The sequence below is a fragment of the Chaetodon trifascialis genome, chromosome 10 (genome assembly GCF_039877785.1).
Source record: "Chaetodon trifascialis isolate fChaTrf1 chromosome 10, fChaTrf1.hap1, whole genome shotgun sequence".
NCBI lineage: Eukaryota > Metazoa > Chordata > Actinopteri > Chaetodontiformes > Chaetodontidae > Chaetodon > Chaetodon trifascialis.
This window is the reverse complement of record NC_092065.1, coordinates 17,537,768-17,562,241: the sequence shown is the minus strand read 5'-3', so window position 1 is coordinate 17,562,241 and position 24,474 is coordinate 17,537,768. Positions and strand designations below refer to the sequence as shown.

The following is a 24,474-nucleotide window of genomic DNA, read 5'->3' as shown; positions in this document are numbered from 1 at the left end:
TACAGAATTAAATCACAGCCTTTTGACACTGCAATTGCAAGAATTAATCAAAATCTGCCGCACTGTCCTTGAATCTTAAAAGAGCCAGATGACACAAGCAAAGTATAATTAGAGGTCCCCTTTGATAGAGAGCCGGATCATTGTTTCTGAAGCCAGTTTTTGTGGGTTGGGAGGGATCTAATCTGATGCGCGCACACAGTTTGACAAGTTTGCTGGTATAAAGAAAATCTGGAATTGAAAGATTGGTGGGCTTCCCAGTTGCGCAGCAGTAAACAGCTTCCAGGGCCTTTGGTATACGATTAGAAAGTAGCTCCTGTGTGTTTCTATGTGCGTGGAAGCATAGACACAAGTGCACATGCTGGTGTGTACTTGGTATGTGTGTGAATGCGTGTTTGCGTGTGCAAAAACCAGAGGGGGAGGGGGAGGTTAAATCCACACAGCTGTTCTGGAAATCAGACTTGGCTGTTGTGTGAATGCCTGCAGGCGGGAAACTCATATCTACCCTTCCACTCGTTTTCATCATCATTTAGCTGCTCTACAACAATGCCAGACTGCTGTTTAGGCAGCGAAGTCCAAAAACTAACAAGGGCCAACATCATAACTGAAGTGTTTTAATATGCTGTAATGATGGGACAAGGAATGTCTTCAACCAGAAGAGTACACTCAGAGAGTAATCACACACCATACTGATCCAAAACCTCGGTTTGTTCAGCTGGTTTGCGGCACTCATGCTTAAAGTTTCAATAATAACTTTGAGAGTACACAGATGAGAATACAGCCAGCCTGATCATAGCTAACATCTGATAAGGACCAGGGGACTAGAACTCATTTCACATCTGATTATAATAATGTGCCCTATGATGGGATTAAAACTGCAGGCAAAAGGCAAAGTGCACTCAATTAAATACACTCGCATAATACACGTAAATGTATGCACAGACACACGACCTTTAATTCTGTACTAAAACACACCCCGTCACTCTACAACATGCTCCATCCTTTCCCACACCCAGCAGAGCTCTCCCTGGGCTTATCAGTGCATAATTGCTGTTGACTGGTGTATTATTGCTCTGGTTAATCTGCCCGTGGGTGGCTAATAAAGGAGCTCCATCAGGGATGTTATCAATCGTAGACAGAAGGTGTGCATGGAGCGAAACTGGAAGCCAGGAGAAAGGAAGGAGTGGGAGGGCTGGGAGTGGGGAAGGAAGGTGGGGGAAAGATATAAAGAAACAGAAGGTGAGAAGTGACTGGGAGATGAAAGGGAAAGAGAAATAAGAGTGTTTGATTCATGCTGAAAGACAGGGAAGGACAAATTAGCAAGGGGAGGGGGGGCAGAAATCAGACAGGATTGGGGTTTTAAGATGTTTGTGGCTCAGGATGAGGTAAAGTGAGGTAACATCAGTGGGCTGGATGTTGTTCTGACAGAGTTGTGAGAGTGATCTGGCTCCCCGGAGAATCCTTTTATGATTGATGTGGCCTTGTTCCTCGGCCTCAGTTCTATTTCCAAACAGAGGCTGGAGGAGGAGGAGGAGGCTCTGGCGAGGTGATTAGATTCCCCTCTATTACGAGACAGGCCGAGACAGGTAGGATATCACCCACTGCGGACACAGCTCGGTCCCAATGCCCTGTGCAATAACAGCATGTTGGCAACTGACCCTGTGGTGCGAGAGGTGGAAGCTAACATGACAAAGTGGCGTTTCTTTATTCCACCGGGAGGAAGTCAAGCAGTGATTGAATTGGCATGCGCTCCAGAGACCACTGAAAGAGGAGGTGGAAGATGAAGGCAAAGACAAAGAAATCAGCAGCAAGGACAAGAAGAAGTATCTTAGAGTCTGGGAAAGTTTGGAGCGCATCGCTGCAGGCAAACTGAGGACATTAAACAACAGGAGATGAAGTATGATTTCACACGCGTCTAATGAAAACTTCATTGTTCCTCAGCAGTGTCATAGTCACACACCGAAGCACCTAAACACATTTTGGTGAAGTTGTCATTACTTTTCAAGTCAAGGCCCATGTATAAATTAAAGCGCTGGGATTGCCATTTGAGAACAAATAGCCCGAGGATGTGAGTCGATAATGTTGCTATTCAATACAAAGATAAAGATTATATTTTGCAGTATTCTGTCTACCTCAAAACTGGAATATAAGTCAATTTACTTCAGCTTTGATTGACTACAATAATCTAAAAGACTCATGGGGGAGTCAGCAACCTCTTCTGTGGATCATGGGTCAGTAGGTGAAGGCATTCAGCATTAAAGTTTATGATAAATATTCTATGACCTGAAGAAAAACTTCCATTTGAGTTGATAGCATCATTTCTAATTTACTAACTGAATCAATTGATTTCATGCTGCGACCAAAGGTTTGGCTGGATGGAAAGATTCTGTGAGACAGATTCATCTTGGTGATTTTAGCATGCACGGAGGAATCCACTATCAGGCAGCGCCTCATCTTATCAAAGTGGAAAGCAGTGGTCAAATAAATTAGAATTTAAGTCCATGTGGTAATGTTATCAAGAGCCTGGAGGTTGTTCCACTGCCTTTATGATAGCACCTCCTGCTGGTCAGCTGCACGTAGTTGATAATAACTGGACAAACTGAATAAAACTAACAGGAGGCCGGAGCAGGTGAACACTGCAGATACAGATATGCTAAAATTACAGGAACTTTAGTTTGCTCCATTATTCAAACTCATATGCTTTTATTTTGATAGCACACACAGACCTTTCTGTGTTTGTCAGTGGCAGCATCCACTGGAATGCATTGAAATCCTAAATGTCTTCAATTAATTTAGCTTTTATTTTGAAGTCTTCTGTTGGAATCTCATTTATCAGACAGAACATCCAAGTGGGCGGCACAGTGGGACAAGCAGGTAGTGCGCGTGCCTCACAGCAAGAAGGTTGCTGGTTCGATCCCCTGGGCGGGGCCTTTCTGTGTGAAGTTTGCATGTTCTTCCTGTGCATGCGTGGGTTCTCTCCAGGTACTCCGGCTTCCTCCCACAGACCATTAGGTTGATTGGTGACTCTAAATTGCCCCTAGGTGTGAGTGTGAGCGTGAATGGTTGTCTGTCTTTGCATGTTGCCCTGCAATCAGCTGGCGACTGGTTCAGGGTGTACCCCGCCTCTCGCCCATTGAAGCTGGGATAGGCTCCAGCCCCCCTGCACCCCCGAAAGGGATAGGCGGTATAGAAAATGGATGGATGGACATCCAAGTGACACACTTCAGTTGGCCAAATCACACAGAGTGGATTATGGTAAGATAAGACGATTCATGTCACGCTGGGGAAATTCACTTGTTGCAGCAGCAAGAATAAAAAGGAGGGGTAGAAAAAAAAAAGTAGAACAAATAGACAATAAAAGATCATCACTCCTGTTGGATTGAGGAGCGGCGGTATTGACTTTCTGACCTTTGACTAACAGGCTGTAGGAATTAGATGACTTACTAATCCTGGGAATCAGTTTATGAATTGTAAAACTCTTCATGGCCCTTTGTCACTGAGGGGAGAAAGAGGCTCAAAGGACATTCAATGAGGGACACAGGATAGAGGGGGAAGGTTAAGGTTCAATTCACTGTACCTGAGGAGTTTATGGTGATGATGAGTGAACTCCCCCCAGTGGTCTTTGTTTTTTAAGGAAAGATTTTTTGTTGAAAAGTATAAAAGCCAAGACATTGTGGAGGTCTGGAGAGAACACTCTGCATGAGTCTTCCCTCCATGCTGCATGTATTAAAGAGACCTGATTCATCACACCAAGTCTATAATTCTTCAGAGAATTAGCAACTCTCAACAAGCAACAAGGAGAATTTCCCTTACAAGGCTCACAGGTGGGTGCTGTGGTGGAGGTGGAGCTTATGAGGCACAGCAGCAGTGGCAGCAAGTGACTACAGCAGTAACAGTGTAGCTCTCAGGTGAGCTGTGTAAAAGCAGGTGCAAGAGTTATCAGAGTGCTGCATACCACCACCAAACTGCATAGGGTGCATTGGATGTGTATTGTGAGTGAATGGGGTATGTTACGTGAGAGAAGCATCGGACTCAAGTTCACTGTCTGAACTCCCATGCAGAGGCTTTACGCTTAATCTTTGAGTGATCTATCAATTTGCAGGAGTTCAGGAAGGCAAAGAAGTTGTTTTATTTTGACATGGTCTGTACACCATCAAATCATTTACTTGACATTTTATTGTATTTTATGTGTGAGATTATGGCTGAAGATTATCAGTATACTGCTACAATGGGAGGCAATTCATGCTCTGATAGAGACTGATGCGTGCGAAAGGCCAAGCTCAACTGACAGCTTATTAGGTGAACAATACGAGTTTTGCATAATGTACAGATGCAGATTGCTAAAACATTACACGGTCTGTATGAGAAGGAGACAGAGACGCGTAGCAGGAAGTCAAATCACCACATAATAATAAAACAAAACAGAGATGGTACTTTATGGTACTCTTCATGACAACCATAGTGTTGCCACATTGTAATCACACTCTCTCTCTCTCTCTCTCTCTCTCTCTCTCTCTCTCTCTCTCTCTCTCTCTCTCTCTCTCTCTCTCTCTCTCTCTCTGTCTTTCTCTCTCTCTCTCTCGCTCTCTCTCACTCACTCACACACACACACACACACACACACACACAAACCCTTTAGTTTCGCATGATTGATACACTGACGTTAATAATGGTGCAGGAGGGTGTCTTATGGGGTGTGGAAACATATACATCATCCAGAAGACATGGACTCAAACTCCATGTCAGCAGATATCTGACCTGCTGAAAACAGCAAAACACAGGTGATGATGTTGTGTGGGTGCAATCTGACCTGCCTGACAAGGACAACAAACAAGGAGAATACATTTCTGATAAAATATACTTCTTAAATAGTGTGTACACCTGTTTAAATGCACAGATTTAGAAAGAGGGACCGTGGTGTAAGTTAAATCTAGTACATGTATTCAATTGAGCGCAAGATACATAAAACAAGGCTGTTTTCTGCTCCACACCTGTAGTTCGTTCTAGACTGAGAACATCTATTTGCAGGATGGAAGTGCTAATCTTAAATTTGCTTCTCTAAGCATTTATAACCCAAAACATCAGGAGTAAACACAAAGCCGGTGTTTCACTTCAACATTTGCCTATTAAAGCAGACTGGAACCTAATGCTCTTTTACACTTCTCACCTGATGCCAAAATTATTCCTGGCAATGGTTTAATTGTCTAAAATGTCATAGATGTAAAACTGATCGCAGAGCTGTTTAACTGTTGTGGATTGGCTTTGACCTTTTTTTGTCCATTTTTGTTGGTGTTTTTATGAATTATGACATCCAGTACTTACTCCATCTGTATTTGCTTATATGGTGAATGGTGGGAACATTTTGAAAATCACATAACTTCACGTATCAGCAGTAGCAGACAGTATATCTGGAACTGGATAGTCTGAGAGCACGAATCTTTGTTCCCTGTGTGGGCCAAATGGTTGACCCAGAACAATGAAAAAAATGGATGTCTATGTTACAAATAATATGCAATTCTATGTCTTTGTCAGTCGAATCAGCCCCATACAGACTGAGAACATTCCTCAGATAGGTGACACAAAGGGCTTGGTACACTAAACACTTGAGTAACAGATCTTTATGCTGTAGTACCTTAAACCAAACAGCAGGGGGTGCTAAAGTGCTGCTGTTTCCCTAAAATGATGACAGAATGAGCCGGGCGGTCATCCAAACACTCCATGCTCCTCTGGAGTGGCCATTTGCTTTTAATGTCCGGCACATTAAATGCACCCTAAACCTGAAATCTAGCGTTACTTTTACATCAACAGCCCAATGTAATACAATTTTTTTCCAATTCTGCTTTTTTACAGACTGTTTCTTCCAATTGTTTCTCATTGTTTTTATTTTATTTTATTTTATTTTATTTTTGCTTCTTTCTCTCCACGTGTTTATTTGTTATATCACTGTTGACTGTGACTGTTTGTGTATATATGTAAAAATATGGTGCGAAAGTATGAACATGAAATGGGAATATACTTCTACAACATATTAACGTGAGTGTGTAATGTAGTACATGACGCGCTATACAATGTACAGTCAGCTGTGCTGGATGTATCTATGGTCTATATGTGTAAAAAAATATATATATATTTTTTTATTTTTTTAAATGTATATTACTGTTCCATTACGCTAATTTACACTAAATATCAGTTATTAGACATAAGGCACATTTGACCCAAACTTCAACTCAAGTTGGGTCACAGAGATGAGTCAGTTTACAGTAAGACTCCTGTGTTTTGACATGCTCACATTACGTAGATCATTCCGCTATTACACCACGTATCACACGTCCGTCAGGTGAACCGAGCTAACAGCAGTAGTACACAAAATGGTCTTAAGGCAATTGTTAGCCTACTGGCAGAAATGCGGAAGAGACAGGCAAACAGGTTTTGGAGGAAAAATGGTTATCTTCTTGGTTATCCTTTCCACTATTCTTGAACTGCACCTTGGCTGCCTGTCAGTCTGCCAGTGAAGCAGAATCCACCCGTGGATGAATTAGTTTTAATGAAGCTGGCGGGGGCGCGTTTGTGTAGCACACAGCGGCTCAGGAGAGGCGAAATGACAGAGATCATTTTTATAACACTATCATTGCAGGGCAGAAAAAAAGGGGTGTAGCACAAAACTATTTTTATTTATTTATTTATTTTTACAATTACCAAACAGGCTTCTTCCGAATTTTACTAAGAAATGTTACTAGACCGGAAGCGCGCAGTCTCTGCCGCATCCTGTTTGGGACGTGACCCGCAGCACGCGCAGCCGCTACTCGGAGTCACGCGTTCTCATTAGCATGCACGTACGTAACGTACCCAGAGGGGCCGTCTTTAAATACAGCGAGGCTCCCCCTCCGCATCACCACTTCTGCGGAAAAGCTACACTCACGAGGAGCGAACACATTCCACGTCGGTCTTCTCACCTTTCTAACTGAAGCCCAAAGGTAAGATAAGATAACCCGCCAGAGGAAAACATTGGATAGGACCTCGCCTGTACGCTACAGCCTCTCCAGAAAACAACCATTCATTCTGAGGCATTTGCCTGTACGTTGATTAAAGTAGCTTCTTGGGGGACTTGCCAACCTGATGCGCATTTTCTGAGGGTACAGAGGGGCGTGTCGCGATCAGTAAGATAGTCTGGACTGGGAAATTCAGCTTTTAGGTTACTCTCCTTTATGTGTTGCATGTGTGGAATAAGGGATCTTTCTCATCTATTCTCATATATGTATTTAATTTCTTTTTTTTTCTTTCTTTTTCTTTTTTTTTTTTACTAGAGTAGCAGAAGCAACAGGATACTGACCTGTAGCTTTCCTACTTGTTGCAGTAACGCTCATGTCAGTTCAATGAACGAGTTTTAAGTATGATGCTATGAATTATGCACATGTACATAGGATGAGGTAGGAAACTACATCACGGGGCCCGCGAGAATAAGCTATACAGTATATTCCAATAGGATTAGGTTAACAGAAAAAGCATAAATTGCTGGTGGTTTGAATCTTTTTCTATCATGCCCTCATATTGTTTGTATTGATGTAATATACGCAGTGTTACACAAGCGGTTATGTATACCCTCTGCTGCCTGTGGTGGCCATCAGCCAGACAGCAGCCTTGGCCATAAATGACCCTGGCACAGGAGATGCACTGCATTCACATGCTGCCCCATGGGGATGCCGATCTTATGGAGGGTGGTGTTGGTGCTGCAGATGTGGAGTCACTGGTGTAGCTGGTGCAACAGCTTAGATTTTCTGATTAATTAGACTGATGCCAGACCTGGCAGCATTGTGGATGAATATGCGTTATTTGCCGCCAGTTGGCACCTTCAGTAGACTGTCAGACCACATTCCACTCACTGTGCAGACAAAAATGTAGTTCTTCCTGCTAATAAAATTGCTCCAGCATGTGCAATTTTTTCGGAAAATGAAAGTTTGGCCAAGCTGATGTTTCGTCCGATCATTGAGCCGAAGTGCAGACACAAGATGCAGAGTCATCTGCGAAACTGTAATGTGAAAGGCAGGAGACTAAACCTCAGCTGTGACACTCGACACCCCATCAGAGTTGAGTGAACCCCCGCTGACTCCCCCACACTTCAGTAAATGTCACAATGTACTGGGAAATATGATAATACAGGCACGCTTAAAGCCGTCTTAGTTGTCCACTTATTTTAAATCCCAGAAATGAATCTAATCCGAAGCTTGGCACCAAACATCCATCTCCCTCTCTCTTTTTAACTATATCGCAGTAAATTCTTTCAGCGACTAATAATCCTTCTTGCAATCCTCGTTCAGTCATGCTACAGTAGGAAATTGGCTGGTTTGTACGGCATATTTCAACAGTAAAGAAAGGAACTCCGGCCACCATTGAACACCGACCGTAATCTTTTACAGTAAGCTAACAAAGGGTCCTCTTGTCGAGCTCAAACCCGGTTCACCTCAGGGACAGGACCTGGTATGTAGTAAGCTTTCAGCTCACCTCAGAGTGAGGGATAATTGGATAAGGGGATAGTATGACTGTCCCACTTACCATATCCTACAATTGTGTGCAAACTCACAATGGAGAGGTCTTAAATATCCTCTCAAGGAAGGTATTACAGTGTATTAATCTGCTCGGGTACTCGCTACGTGCATGTCTCCACATCAGCCCAGTAACGCTGGTGATGTAAACTTCTGTAAGTGTGAGCAGTCAGCCCTGGCTGCCTAACCAGGAAACATAAATAGTAGTCTGTGACATCATCTGGTGATGGTCTGTGCTGCACGGTGACAGGCTGCGGTATTTTCCCAGGCAGGGGTTACCATGGAGACACAGAGAGGTGCTGTAAGGCAGGAACTGCTGTCCATAAACCATTTATGGAAGTAGACATGGTAGAGAGTGATAGTGGCTCCGAAACTGGAACTTGTGGTTGTTAGAAATTGTGTTTTTGGGGCTAAGGAAAGGGCCCACTTCCAATTTTGCAACTTAGATGAAGGGAAAGACAAGGATGAGAGCTGTCACGTCTGCCCTGGCGTCGGCCTGTTCCTCGCAGCACACTCAAACTGTCCCATACATTATGCAGCGCTGCTTTCCCGCCTCTCACTTTTCACTCTCACACTCTCTCTTTGCCCTTTTGTACTCCGCTGCCTACTTTTTCCTAACCCCTCTCTCCCAACACACCCCCCCGTTCTTTTCTCCATTTGGCCTCCACGTCACTCACGCCGCTTTGTCCATCCCGCACCCTCCTCCCACCCCTCTTTGCTTTCCGCAGATGTCCACCAAGGAGAAGCTGATTGGCCATGTGATGAAGGAGGAGCCTGTTGGCAGCAGGAACAAGGTGACGGTGGTGGGTGTCGGCATGGTGGGCATGGCCTCCGCCATCAGCATACTGCTCAAGGTGAGACAGAAAGGAGGAGGTGTGAGGTGAAGAGCTGTGTGTGTTTGTCTGTAAAGAGTGCTGAGATGAATGAGTGAGCAAATCCAGAGCGTCACTTCTATTTTCAGTGGAATAATAAGCAATTGCAAAATAGGGATGAGGGTGTATGAAAAGCAGCATGGTGCCTTATTAAACAGAACTGGAGAGGAAACACTGCATTTCCCTTACATTGTCCTGCTCCATTCACGATCATTGGGCTGGATCTGTGCCAGCTGAGGAACAACGGGGCCTCAGTGAAACCAGGTCAACGGCCTTACAACTAATGCAGCTGTATAATCAAGGCAGAGATAAATGCTGTTGTTCCTCTGTGTTATATCATGGCTGCTTACTAGAAATAACCCAGAGGTCAGCCTCACATATTTGCTGTAAGAGACACTATATAAAGAGTGTAGTAAGTTGTCAGAATGACTAATTGCATGTATGTATGTATATAATCAGGACTTGTGTGATGAGCTGGCCCTTATTGATGTCATGGAAGACAAGTTAAAGGGTGAGGTCATGGACCTGCAGCATGGATCCCTCTTCCTCAAGACGCACAAGATTGTAGCCGACAAAGGTGAGCACGCACAGGAATAACTACCAACTTTGACCCTTGGAGGATTTGTTTTCATTCTCTTGCTGAAGCTGTTATTTTGTGGCTCCATCCAAACGTCTCTGCTCTTGTCAATTTGTCAGACTACAGTGTGACGGCAAACTCCAAACTGGTGGTGGTGACTGCTGGTGCCCGCCAGCAGGAGGGCGAGAGCCGTCTTAACCTGGTGCAGCGCAACGTCAACATCTTCAAGTTCATCATCCCAAACATCGTCAAGTACAGCCCCAACTGCATTCTGATGGTGGTGTCTAACCCAGGTTAGTGAGATGGCAGAGGCGTGAAGGAGGAGAGACGGCGTGGTGTGGCTTGAAATAGTGTTTAAGGGTAGAGGAGATGTGGAAGCTATGATGTATACGATACTACCATTTGTAACTCAGCACACTTTGAAGGGTCATCATTTCTAAGAGCTGCCCCCTCTCATCCTTTACCTTTCCAGTGGACATCCTGACCTACGTGGCCTGGAAGCTGAGTGGTTTCCCTCGCCACCGCGTCATCGGCTCTGGCACCAACTTGGACTCTGCCCGTTTCCGTCACCTCATGGGAGAGAAGCTCAACCTCCACGCTTCCAGCTGCCATGGCTGGATCATCGGCGAGCACGGAGACTCCAGTGGTATGCAGCTAAAAATAAAAATAATTTCTCTGACAGCTGTCCACTGTTTTATGCAGCCACGGTTGCCCTTGTGTTCAATCAGGACAGTTTATCTCTATTATATGTCTGTTTCTCATAGTGCCTGTGTGGAGCGGAGTCAATGTCGCTGGAGTTTCTCTGCAGGCCCTCAACCCAAAGATGGGGGCTGAGGGTGACAGTGAGAGCTGGAAGGAAGTTCATAAGATGGTGGTTGATGGGTGAGTACAAATTCATTTTCAGGTATCCACCGAGTTATACTGAAACAGATCTTTGGGGTTTAATGGCCTACATTCACCGTTGACTATTAGCACAAAGACTAAAAACGCCAGAAGACACAATTGAATCCAGTAGCGCCGAGTAGCCCCGGTGAGGAATTTGACTAGGTCGGTGGGCCAAAAGGCAAGCAGTGGCAAGTACACAGTGCACCACTGTGTGAAGGGCTCACTCGATCCTGGCAGCCAGGACAAAGACAATAGCTGTGCTACTTCCTGTAACTCTAAAAGGTGCAGTGGTGCACACGTGTACACTCCCCGGTTTGCCTTAATGAAATACCAGACAACATAAAATCCAGAGATAAGATAATGTTACCTGATCAGTATTACTGAACGTGTTAGTCACGTTGTTGTATTTTATACTGTGAAGTTGTGTCTTTGTTCTGAACGTGAATTGTTGTTTGTCCGGGAAGCTTTGGCACGCACCATTATTTCGTTGTCAGCCAGTCCTGACTTATCTCACATTAGCAAAGTGCCTAGGAAGGTGAACCGTGTGCAACACAATAGGTGATTTATCAAAGATGTTTGCAAAGGCCTTGGGTATGAAATCAAAGACTTCAGAAGAGGAACAAAGACAAGGGGTACATGTACCCTAATGGATTACTCAGCAGAGAACAACAGCTGAATTCTTAGTGCGAAGATGGATGAGGGATATTAGAGGAAGAAGTGGAAGCAAACACAGCCCCAAATACAAATGCAGACTGATTTTGTGACGTGATTTTGTCTTTAGTTGTTGCTGTTCTCACCTTTCTTTTTCTTATTATGTGTGCACTGCAGGGCTTATGAGGTTATCAAGCTGAAGGGTTACACTTCCTGGGCCATTGGTATGTCTGTGGCAGACCTGGTGGAAAGCATCATGAAGAACCTGCACAAAGTGCACCCTGTGTCCACTCTGGTCCAGGTGAGATTGGCACATGACATACGGTACCTTCTTCAAAATATTGTGCGATGACCTGCTAACACTGACCTCGCTGTGTTCCCTCCATCTTACAGGGCATGCATGGAGTGAAGGAGGAGGTCTTCCTCAGCATCCCTTGTGTCCTGGGCAACAGCGGCCTGACAGACGTCATTCACATGACACTGAAGGCAGAAGAGGAGCAGCAGCTGGTGAAGAGCGCTGAGACCCTGTGGGGTGTACAGAAGGAGCTGACCCTGTGAAGGGCACTCCTCTGAGTCCTCCAGGCCTCTCTAAAACTACACTCAACACTGTGTGGCTGACTCCCTCTTACCGTACCTCCTGTGTCCAAGCGGGTGATTGAGACCTCTGAATATCTAAAGGCTAAGTGTTTGTAGCTAAACCAGTTTTTACCTTCAGATATTCACACGTGGGTGTCCTGTGCTGCCTCCCACCCGCCCTCCTCTCCCCATGACAGAATTCTCAGAAACGCAACTCATACCTTTGGTCTCTGAGCTCAGCCTGTGTTGGAGAGAGGGGGTATTTATGTGTTGTCCTGTCTGCACACGAAATGTAAGCACTTGCAAATTGAGCGTATGTACTGTATGTTACTGTGCACATGTTGCTTCCTCTGTACACTCCTCGTCTGTACTTCATATTTATTCTTTGTATTCTGTGATTGTTGCCAGTTGTTTTTTTTCCACTCGGTAATCTCTGTTTATTTTTTTATCCGGACTATAATGGAGACATTCCATTCTCTATGAGGAGGGCTTCCTATCCACCTACAGTCATAAGAGCACTGCTGCAAATAATATCACTGGGCCAGAGTCCTGTGATACCAAAGTACCTTAGCATTTGAGAAAGGCAATGCTACATCTGCTGGTTGGCACTGAAGCCTTTGTAAACAAACCTAACCACAAGTGCACTGACAGAAGAACTCTTTAAAAGGTAAGGTTCAAAAAAACTGGCAAGAAGCAACAAGTTTTATCTGAGAGAATTTAAAGGTTGCCAATACGTAATAATTCTGCTCAGCATGGAAATAACAGAGAGCCAATGGGAAAGATTCAGCTGCAGTCATGACCTGAGAGCAGGTTGTGAATCATAGAAGGTAACAATCCTGAAGAAGGTGTTGTGTGTTTGCACACCCTAATTACCCTCAAAGGGTTTTGTATTTATTTTACTCCACCTGACTCTGGAAAAAAAGGAAATCACGTGAACAATGATAGTGTTATTTATAACTGTTAATACTGTTAAGATCTATTTATGTATTAATGTTACAACATTAGATGTGGTCTAAGAGTCACCTGACTTACTCAAGAACTGTACCTGTCATGGCAGCTGGATATTGATTTTTATTTGTCGGAAACATCAAATAAATCTGCCAGGATACAGATACAAGTCTGTCCTTTGTCCTGTCCTGTGTTTGTCATCCGAGCTAGCAAAAGGCAAAAGGCAGTTTGTGTTTTTACGGTGCAGCTGACTCAGCTGCTCTCAGTACACAGCGATGGGTCGTGGCAAAGGCCTTTATGACAGAGAAAATGTGGTCACTTGCAACTACATGCAACATCACGGCAAGGTGAGGTAAATACTGCTGCACCTGCTGATTAATACTAGTATTTTTTAAAAATTGTCAGTGTGTTTGATCAGTACTCTCTGGGGTTTGACTTTGTCAAAAGACGTGAAAACCCGACTGGAGGATTCTGTGATTTAGTTCCCCATCAAACAATGCAAACTGTATTTTGAGATATGAATGAAATGACAGAGAAATTAAATCAGATTTCTTTTATTTGTACTGATTTACATAAATCTACAGATATAAAAGAACAGGTGGTCTATGGTTGAATTGGAAACAAGAAAAAAATAACAGTAGATATTCTATCATACAATTCAAAGTGCATTTAGTAAAAGGCTAGTTTAAGTGAGACCTGTTTGCAAACTTTACATAAGTTAACGTTTTGATCAGTACAATAGTTGTATGTTATTTTTTTGTATCCTTGTGCACTCTGGCTTTATTCACAACTTCCTTATGTTTACTGAAAACTTAAACCTCTCAGCAGGACTGAGAATGAGTGGACAGCACAAGGAAAACAGAAAAGAAAAGTGAAAATTTCCTTTGTAATCCTGTTGAGTAAAGCATGTCAAGACTGCTGCCCACCTGAAACAGAGACACTGTCCAGAGTAAAAGAAAGCAATGTACATGACTGTCGAATGAAGTCAGACAGGAGGGTAGACCTGAGCAGCTGACACAAAGAAAGAACCTCACTCACACCACTGTAGACACACACACACAACTGTAGTGAGGGCAGGTGGGCACGGGGGGCTCAAATTTAGCTCGTCACCAGACTCAAACAAAACAGTGACAAAACACAGTTCAGGCTCACGATCATCATCAGCTCTTCTGTATGAAAAGTGAGCATTTTGACTCCATGGCTACTGAATAGGCGCCCGACCTCATGCAGCACTACATCCCGAAGCTGACCTCCATCCCTCCTGAAAGGTTGCGTCTGTATTTATATCAGAGCGGAACCTTTTCATGATGAATGGCATGGACATATGGGGCTCGCTACAAAGGACCTCTCCTCTAGCCCCTAACAATTTGTGCTTACTAGCCAAATGACTTTGTCTGGCAAAGGGATTTGCTAACAGAACCTGTAGGCTACCCTGCAGAGCAACACACAGAGGCATGCACAAGTTTGGGCAGCCTTGGTTAAATTGTCTGTTCTTATGAATAGCAAAGCAAGTAAAAGATGACCCGATTTCCAAAAGGCATTAAGTTAAAGATGAATAATCTTTGCTGTGAGCAGCTGCAGAAACGAAAATAATTGATGCACAAAAAGCAAGAGAAGCCCACAAGGAGATAGTAAAGAGTTTTCAGGTAGCTCTTTTCTTAGCTCATAATGCAATGAAGAAACGGCAGTTAACAGGAACAGTGGAGGTCAAGCTGAGGTCTGGAAGTGAATGCAAAAGACCTTCATGAAGACTTAGCAGTGGGGGCGCGCTGTTCTACTGTGCAGCCACACACACCTGCACAAACACGAGCTTCATGGAAAACCTTCCCTGCATCCTCACTGCAACTAAACAAGTCTGACGCATTTCAGGAACAAGTCCTGTAGACTGATGAAGCTCCAGTAAACCTTTCGGGCTGCAATGAGCAAAAGCCTGGAGGAAAAAAAGGGGTGTTCTTGAGATCTTGAAAGGAACACATCTCCAGCTGTCAAGCATGGGGGTGGATCGATCATGTTAAATATTACCTTTAACTTTCTGAATTTCAGAAATCAGGTCATCTTTCACTCACTCAGCTATTCACAATCACAGAAACTTTGACCAATGATGCCCAAACATCTGCATGCCGCTGTACACAGGTCGACACACTAACTCGCTGTGTGCCAACCCAGTGACACCACAAGCACAGAACAGACTCACATGTCACTTTTACCAACATGACGTGTGTTGAGCGTGTTTTCATGTCAGCCGCAGCACCTGGTTCACAACGAGGTCACTGTGATTTTGAATTTATTTTGGGGCACAAAAGTAATGCTGTTATGCCGTGTAAATGGCTCATTGTTGTTAATGCATAATGATCTCAAAGAAATATTTGGTCAGATCAAAATACAATGTCATATTCGAACTGTGGCCACACAGTCTGAAATCTCACTGTGCTAAACAAGATAGTCCAATTCTTCATAAATTTCTACAATTCTCTGTGGCTGCTGTTCAGATTTCTGTCTCGTAAGAAGAGATTAAAACAACAGCAGCTGTTTGGACAAGAAGAAGACGTTAAAAAGGGAATAAAAGAGAGGATAAAGAGAAGAGAGAGATCATGGAGTTTCCAGCTCGTCGGTGAGGGTCAGTAGAGGTCGCTAAGGCCGGCAGTCTTGCGGGCTTTCTGCATGAGGGCACGAAGCTGGAACTGCTTCCTGGACAGAAGGCGTACATGCTGTAACACAAGAGAGTAAGAGTCAACAAGGCTAAAACCACAGATCACTCAAGTGTGTCTGCATGGATGCATTTCAGCCTGACAGAACAGATATGCTTCTCTTCTAATCAACACAACTGTCTATACAGGGGTGTCACTTGTGCTGTACATGTGTAAAACTGTGACCCAAGGCGTACTCTTAGCACTTCCTGTCCATTTTCTCCTGTTTTACACACATAATTACAATGATTGTGTGTTGGGATCTGACTGCTGACATTATGCACGTGCCCTGCAATCACTCCTGTGCCTGAACACATCCTGTGTAGACATAGACAGAGGACTGGAGCTGCTGCTCTGCCCACATGCTGCTCTCACTACGCAGGCTGTGTAGAAATAACATTACGCATTAGTGGCAGCCGTGTTCACATGGTCACCTTGAGAAAAACCTCCAGGTCTATGACGCCCCTGCGCAAGGCCTCTCCCAGGTAGAAGATAGTGTCCTCAATTGCATTTTCTTCAGCATATAGGTTCAGGATCTGTTTGTACAGCGGAGCTGTGGGCACAATGACGTCATCAATGTCATTGTTCTCTGACTGGTTCTCCATCTTCTCCAACGCCTCACTCAGCTCCTCATCCTTTCTCTTCAGCAGGTCGATATTCCTGTCCACGTCAGTCTAGTGGAAACATGAGGATCACGACCATGTCATTTTTGTTATGGTGGGAAAAAATAGCAGCAGAGGACAGAAAAATACAGATATAATATTGGAGAACAGTGAGGATCTCTCACCACTTCCTGGTCCAGTCTGGAAACCATCTCCTCCAGTTTCTGATGCCCTTTCTTCAGGTCCTCCTCTGTTCGCTTCAGGGCATCCAGTTCTGCCTGAGCTCTGTCCATCTCCTCCTTCATCCTCCAGCGAAGCTTGTCACTCACAGCTGAAATCAGAGATGCGCGGATGGTGTCCTCTCCAATGGTGCCATCTCTGCCCGGGCCTTAAGAGGAAGAGGTTAAGAAGCGATGTGAGACAGTGGACAGAAGAAACAGAAAATAACAGCTGGCAAAAAAAAAGTGATTCAAGCAATATCCTACCCTGAGCAAGGTAAAAGGTTTCTGTGTTGGACTTTACTATGCAGTGATAAAAGCATTAACTGACCATCTTCAGAAGATTGACGCATGTATAATCCAGCACCTCCTGAATAACCACTGAGTAAATGATGCATTGCTCAATGCTGAATGCTGATCAGGTATAACAGGCATCTAGAGCCACTGCAAAGCAGGGACAAAGAGACATCACTGGCATCGAGGCCAGATAAGCTAGATATGTACAGATGGGCAACAACAACCATCATTATGTGTCTCAGTAAAGTGGCCCCCATGAGGCTCCACTACGAGAGGGATGACCACCACTCATCAATATTACATTCTCTCATTCAGTGTTTTATAGGTAGTGGTGGAGTGCGTTGTTTAAACCGTTGTTTAAATGCTCAATTCAAAATGCTTTAACAAGCATGATCAGAGTGCCCCTGTAAAGTACGTGGTTGTGAAAACAGAAGCAGGATGCTTATGACACGTTTACACAACTTTATATTCAGTTACTGGAAAAATGTGGACGCCTGCTTCCTGTAATAAAGCAGCCCAATAGAAGATCCCAGCAGTAAACACTCTTGTCGTCTGTTGTGGTGTCCTACTGGACTGTACACCAGCTGAAGGTTTTCAGATTTCAGGTTTTTTAATATTTTGTTGCCCTGTAATGTATATGAACGTGAGAATGACCAATAAAATATCAAACATATCAGTAAGTAAAACACCATTACAAAGTAAAGGCTCAAAAACGGACAAATACCAGTTTATGCAAGTGAAAAGGCACTGATGGGTGTCATGTGCAGTCTGGAGTCAGCACTACAAATGTCAGAGTTGATCCCACCTTGCGATCTGAGCAGTCTACAGGCATACACTAAATATAGGAGAGTGCTAAAGATCGTTCTGCATGCTCGTCCTTGTCCAGTATTTCACTGGTTGTAACTGATGACAGAAGAGCAGATAAGTGATGTAAGCGTTGGGAGCAGTGCCTTACTGTTATTCCACTATGTGATATGCACATCAGCAATGACTGAAACTAGAAACCAGCACAAAAATTATAATTACCAGCATAAACTACCATGTTCTGAACCGACCCACGACCAACACTAACAAAGACTAAAATCTGCATTTTGGAATATAAACCAGCAAACTTCACAAACTACTCAGTCCAGCACCAGGCATGCATGATGGAAATGACACTCTGTGGTCTCCTGCAAAAGCTCGTACCTAAAAGAGGGGCTACTTCTGGGAGTGGTTTAGATACAAAAAGTCTGACATGACATGGACCACACTAACCTCTTTTATCACCTAGGCAACAATCATGTCAAACAGTACTGAGAGTGTCTGTGGATGAGAGCCATGAAAGTACAGTCCAGAGCTCAAAACAAACCCCCAACTCAGACATGTGAGTTATTATGATTGCTGCTATAGTTGAAAAGTATCTTCTTTTTAACTTTTTATACATTAATATTTTGTTACATGCTGAATTGAAAATTTGCACAAAGGTAGTTAATACAAGGTGAACAAGAAACCAAATATGAATAAGTGTCTTCTATTTCTTGAGTATTTAATTCAAAGTATAATAAGAAACTGGCCTCTACATGTGGTCACTTTATATAAACTATTTATTAATTGAAGCTACAGAAGACGTGCTCCATCGAGATATGCATCCTTATCTGGACATGAAATGATCCATATCAGGATATGACATTTTGGTCATATCGCACAGCCCTATCACCAATGGCAGCATTTCAAAGCAGACATTTAAATGGTTGATGTAGTTGCTTTTTTTAATGAGGTAACAACTAATTGTCGCTATTTTTTAGTAACTAGCACAAAACTGATAACAAGATCATAGTTCTGTCTTTGTGATGAGTTACTGTTCCCATACTAAATATAGCGCTGAGTGTTTCTGAGGTGCACGGTGTCAGAGCTGGAAGGGCGACTGGTCCTTTCCCTCCAGGTCCATCCCACCCTTTGGCCTTTAATACTCCGCACTCTAGTTACACTAATGACCTTTCACTGGTGGCTCTGCGCGCCATCGAAGTCACACAGAAGGTGAGGGAGTTAAAGTCAGAAGGTCAAGTGTCTTAATTCAGGGTTAACTAAAGACCATGGTAAGAGAAACTGTATTATTTGTTTGTTTTTTTTTTTTCAGGCCTGAATTCAACTTTGGCTGACTCCTGAATCAGTGAGTAGTAACATCAAGACTTTTTGAATCCTGTGCTATTTTTAAACTTCCAAATGAGAAAGAGAAACAAAGCTCCTCGCGATACTAAATGTGATACATACCCACTGTGGAAACTGGAGTCTGGGTGGGGTAGTGTGCTGGTCCAGCAGTGGCTGGGTAGGAGTTACCCCCCGGGTACTGGTATGCTGGGTAGCCTCTGCAAATGGTTACATGATGAACAAAATGTTAATACTGTGCATTTTTCTTTTCAAAAAATGTCAGAACCTGTCTTTAACTTTGAGCTATAAATGTAAGGGAGCCAGCTGTACTGTGTCTTAATAATAAATGTGCTTCTGTGTGATATGCTGCTAAAGAAACCATGAAAACAAACAAGCCAGGACAGGTTTGTTGAGAATAGAGAGTACTTGTGTTAGCTGGGAGGGAGCTGTGAAATGCTCGACAAACATCTTACCCTGGGTTTGGGTTTGGGCCGTAGGATGAGACTGCTGGCATGCCAGGCATGTAGGACGCTGAAGTACACAAAGATCAGGCAAACAATCAGATCTGATGACATACAAGTCAAAATATTCTTTATCTCTTTGGTTCTCGCAGACACAATGACTTTCATTTTTCCATGCCGTGCTGCAGTATCTGAGCTCCACCTGGTGTTAAAGGAAGTAAATGCAACACTTACAACATGATACAATAATGGGCGAGTGCGGCCAGATACACCAACAATAACGCTAGTATGATCTATGCACATTTTGTAATTTTGTGACCCTATGAGCAAAATGCAAAAAGTTACGAACTTATGACAGCACTGTGAAAAATCCCTTTAAATAAAAAATCCTGACATCAACAAAAATGTTTTAGGGGCAGTTTTCTGGGACAAGTTACACTTTTTAAGCCCTACAAATGATCCCACCTTCATGAAGATTGTAATATTTCTTTTAAACTGTTCTGGAAAGGTGCTTAGTCAACTTTACGGACATTTTGGAAGCTGCACTTTGTGGTGCTTATTAACTGTATCATTTATGATTGAGAGGTGTTTCTAATACAGACTGCCAGCACTGATAAATGGGGTGGACAAACTTCTGTGTACTGAGAGATATTCAGTGTGTTAATACTTTTAACAGCACCATATCAGTTCGCATGAAAACAGTCTGTGGACCATCTTGTTCTTCTGAAACTTCATGGCCACTTCTTACTCTATTTACAACAAACATTTATGTCACTCACGGTTAGGGGGTCCAGCTGCTTGGAAGGATTGGTAAGGGGCTTGTGTGGTGGGGCGAGAAAACACAGGAGGCTCCTCTCCAAACACTACGATCATGACCTGAATCAGACCATACAGGTCTGACTGAGGCTGTTAAGACATACAGCAAAGTGCAAGTTTTATTAACCAAGACAAGAATTGCAAAATGCTATTGCAAACAATCAAAAGGTGTGCCACTGTTCAAACATTATCTAGATCCCAGTTACATTTATGGCCTCATGATTGCACAGTCTGTGCTGACAGACGGGTAGTCACTGACATACTCAAAGTATTCAACAAAATTACAGTGTCACTTACTGTCAAACAGTAAATAGTCTTGTATGATATATCCAACTTCTATAGATATGAAAAATTTCACTGCTGGAGTCAAACCTCAAATCTAAATAACAGTCCAAAATTATTGATTGAAGCCATCAAACTTACATGCTTCCACTCATGTAGGTATGGTAGGTAGATCTTGCCATTGGCATCAATATGCTTGCCAGTTTTAATCATCATGGCACTGGTTGGTTTGACAAAACATATGGGAGGGTTGTAAGGATATGTGTCCAGCAACCACAGACACACCGGGATGTTGTAGACATTGCCTGCAGGAAACACACAATGTTATAATATGACATAAATATTATACATAATATGATGTTTTTATACCACAATATTACCATCACCCAACCCTTTACACTTGACAAATTAGATTTTGAGACACAAGTTTGTGTATTAAGATATGCTGTACACCAAACAAATATACATTTTGCAGAAGGAAAGCTGGCAGATCAAGGACACGGACTAACACAATGCAAGAATGAGGTTTGTTTGCAGGTACACATGCTAGTTCTGAAATTACATGCATTTTCATTGAGGCAGACCCTCTCTCCGCGTCACCTCAGCTGACACAAAGAGGCCCATTTGCTACTTTACTCCAGGCTACAGATGGCAAGTTTGGTTTAAGAAAGTGCATGATAAATAGAGGAAGCTAGAGACAGCACAAAGAAGAGGAAGAGCAGGTGAGTGAATAAGTGAAACTAAATGGAAACTGACACTTTCTATGCCCCAGTCTTTCTGATTCTACAAAGGAACAATGAGCGCAATATGTTTTTGTAGGGGAAATGTTTTCTAGAAAGCAAGTGAAATATTCTTTACCTCTGTAGCTCACTGGGACTGTTCCTGTCAAGCTCATCAGGTCTCTGGTGGAGCCATCATTAAACACTGAAATACAAGAAGTTCCCACGTCAACAAGCAAAACAAGTTGGATGTATACCATCATATAACTGAGACCAGACAGTCAAAAAACAGGTATTATTGTCGTTGAATTTACCATAAGCATCCATAACCGGCTTCAAGTCCTTGTACTGGGAGATGACATTGGTTATCTCACGAACAGTCAGATCTCTGTATTTATATTGCTGAACAATGACAACAACAAAAGGGAGAAAAATAATCTATGTTAGTGTACTGACAGTTAAGTTAAAAACGTTTAGAGTGAAATGACACAAAGCTCAGTTATTCACTTGGTTGGTAGCCCTGCGTTTCTAGCTGTTTGCTCACTTTCTGTTAATATACAATAATGTTTTATACTACGTCCTTAAAGGCACAATTTGTGGTCTGAATGTGAAAAATTGCAGCCTCATCATCAAGTCAAAACTCAGGGGTGGAACCTGCCATCACTCCCAGATCAGACGTCAGACTTAGACTTACAAATTAGTTATTTTCATTCTGTTTGTTTCCAACATTTGAAAGGCCCAACTTTAAAATTGTGATCAGCTGTGAAGTGGGCAAAATGCTTAGGTTTCATCTGTAAGTGCAAATTAAATTAATACACCTGTAAATTGCATTATCAATAATGATGGATATGCATGTGGAGTCGCTGTTGTAGAAATAAAATCTTAAAAACAGCCACATTCATTTCAAATAATGACGTTTTCAAAACAAGTGTTTTTGCTACAATATTAGCGATGTTAGCTAGGTGGCTATACCAGACTGTCAAACACAACATAAAGTTTAAGATGATGGATCTCAACTAAATGGGTCACAATAGTGATCCTTTATGACAAAACCAAATGTTGAACAAACTAAACTAAGTGAAAACGGGGTGTTTATTAAGCATTAGCCATACCAGAAATGTGATTCTGCTAACAAGCTAAAGGTAACGTTGTCATGTTTGGTATCGGTAACATTGGCTAAATTCCTACTGTTGCTCAGCAAGAGCCACAACAGTTGAGCAGCTGGTTTACCTTCAGCATTTTCTTCAGAGCACCTTCGTTGACAACTGCCATGGTTTTGGAGTGTTTGTTTTAACTTAATGAGCGAAATGAGTGAACAGCTGACTTTTAAGCCAGCTGAGGTGACAGCTAACACGAGCTAACGCAAGCTAGCAGGTCTTCAGCGAATGCTCGGCTAAAGTTAGCCCGGCCTCGGGCCCGACTACAGTTGACTCGGTGTCTATATGAAAATCCTCCAACCCCACACCAGCAATGTCTCCGTCGTTGATGTCTCAACACTAACTAAATTACGTAAAAACAGAAAATAGACAATAGTCAGTCACTATGTGTAAAAGGAGGCCAAAAAACAAATATCCGATAGTCAACAAAAGGAATTTCCGGCATTCCACCTGACTGCTTCCGGTCCACGTGTGACGTCAGCGGTAGACAAGTGGTTCCCAAGGTGTGGTCCGGGGGGCCCTTCGCGGTCTTAACTATACCAATGGGGCACAGTAAAAAACTAAGAAATACCAATAATAATAACAATTTTAATCTCTTAATTTACTTCATCACAGTATGTATGCAGATAAGTGACTCGTTCTGTAGGTGTGACTTTCCACTTCACCTACACAGTTATGTAGTTTATTTTCATAGGAACCATATTATCATAATCTCTTACTGCTTTCTGCTGTTATACTGCTGTATTTTCAATGATTAATCAGATAAACTTTAATTTTTTACACACTGTCATTCTCCATCAAATCAAATAACTGATCAGAGGTGACTATCAAGTGCAACAGATACACATGTAGTTTAGTGCTGTATTAAACTCGCCTAAAAAATAGAAAAAAAAGAAGAGAAATACTTTCCAAAACTGTGAAGGAACCAAATTTCACTAATCACGTATCTTGAAATTCAGGATGACAGATATAATACCACTTGTTGAAACCACATAGAGGTGAGGGATAAATGTATTAGATGAGTTTTATTCATACAACATATGAGGGCAAAATCAAAAGTTTAGATAGTAAGTACACAAAACACTGTTCACTTGGCAATTCCACTAAAAGTCATTCTCACAATAATAAACTCAATGTACACAAACCTCTTTAAAATTGTACTTGATTTACAATACCAGAATAACATGGCACTTTTCACAAGAGGTTGAATTGTGATGTAAAGTAAAAGGCCTGTCTTTGGAAATAGTATCGACTCTGTGTAAAAAGTTTAGGCTAATCCAGATTTTATCTTATACATCCATGATCAAATAAGTCACAGCAAACATAGTACCTGACAGATTACATCAACAAGCAAAACAAGCTGGCTTCTACTAATGAACAAACTTGCAAACAGCTGTAATGAGCAGTTGATTTTAACTAAAGTGTGCTCAGAATATCTGTTCTTTGTCCTCCATCAAAATTAAATGAGCTTCACTAATAGTAAGTCATGTTTTACTGGACTGAACCTGGCAGCGCACATATTCTCCACATTTATAACTTTTCTGGTCAAAAGTCCAAAACATTTGAGGATAAGAGCACAACAAAGACCTTTGTGTACAGATCAGATGTAGTTTTATGAGTCGCTTGTAAAGCAATTTGAGACTTTTAACATTCAGATCCCAAAGTAGTTCATTATGTTCACATGAAAAACATTTAAAAATAATGCAATACATTCACACTGAACACAGTCAGTCAGTCAGTCAGTCAGTCAGTCATATTTGTCTGAAATTATGAATTTATGATACATACAATAATCAATGGATACCATCTGACACTGTGCACAGGGTAAAACACTTAACCACAGGCAACACACTAACTGTGCTCTGAGGAGTCAGATCAGGCTCAGTGTTAATGAAAGCACACGGACGGATTCACAAATGTATTTCAGGATTTATATATAAATGACTCTCTCCATAAAGATATTTTTCAATGCACACAAAAAGAGTTATCACTGTATATTCATGTACAACTCCTAAAATACCCTTGAATCTATGCTATGGGATTGGCTGAAATGGAAGAA

General features: G+C 42.5%; 2 protein-coding genes across 2 annotated transcripts; one reads left to right on the top strand and one right to left on the bottom strand.

Moving 5' to 3' along the window:
* The first annotated feature begins 6,757 nt into the window (after window positions 1-6,757).
* Window positions 6,758-13,215, top strand: ldha (lactate dehydrogenase A4). The gene is made up of 8 exons (XM_070971713.1): window positions 6,758-6,971; window positions 9,266-9,391; window positions 9,869-9,986; window positions 10,106-10,279; window positions 10,459-10,632; window positions 10,751-10,868; window positions 11,700-11,823; window positions 11,916-13,215. Exons 2-8 carry the CDS (start codon window positions 9,266-9,268, stop codon window positions 12,078-12,080), a joined length of 999 nt encoding a protein of 332 aa, XP_070827814.1. The 5' UTR covers window positions 6,758-6,971; the 3' UTR covers window positions 12,081-13,215.
* Window positions 13,216-13,584: 369 nt separating this feature from the next.
* tsg101a (tumor susceptibility 101a) lies at window positions 13,585-22,887 on the bottom strand. The gene is made up of 10 exons (XM_070972924.1): window positions 22,489-22,887; window positions 21,573-21,660; window positions 21,398-21,463; window positions 20,681-20,844; window positions 20,221-20,347; window positions 19,454-19,511; window positions 19,104-19,198; window positions 16,521-16,723; window positions 16,168-16,407; window positions 13,585-15,754 (listed from the first exon to the last, which is right to left on the bottom strand). Exons 1-10 carry the CDS (start codon window positions 22,528-22,530, stop codon window positions 15,665-15,667), a joined length of 1,173 nt encoding a protein of 390 aa, XP_070829025.1. The 5' UTR covers window positions 22,531-22,887; the 3' UTR covers window positions 13,585-15,664.
* Window positions 22,888-24,474: the final 1,587 nt, after the last annotated feature.

What these genes read in the sequence shown, in the direction of transcription:
- ldha (XM_070971713.1), top strand. Translation starts at nt 9,266, where the DNA reads ATGTCCACCAAGGAGAAGCTGATTGGCCATGTGATGAAGGAGGAGCCT. An exon ending in CCATCAGCATACTGCTCAAG is followed by an intron (nt 9,392 to 9,868) that starts GTGAGACAGAAA and finishes GTATATAATCAG; the next exon opens with GACTTGTGTGATGAGCTGGC. An exon ending in CGAGCACGGAGACTCCAGTG is followed by an intron (nt 10,633 to 10,750) that starts GTATGCAGCTAA and finishes TGTTTCTCATAG; the next exon opens with TGCCTGTGTGGAGCGGAGTC.
- tsg101a (XM_070972924.1), bottom strand. Translation starts at nt 22,530, where the DNA reads ATGGCAGTTGTCAACGAAGGTGCTCTGAAGAAAATGCTGAAG. An exon ending in GCCGGTTATGGATGCTTATG is followed by an intron (nt 21,464 to 21,572) that starts GTAAATTCAACG and finishes CTTGTATTTCAG; the next exon opens with TGTTTAATGATGGCTCCACC. An exon ending in CCAGACTGGACCAGGAAGTG is followed by an intron (nt 16,408 to 16,520) that starts GTGAGAGATCCT and finishes TGTTTCCACTAG; the next exon opens with ACTGACGTGGACAGGAATAT.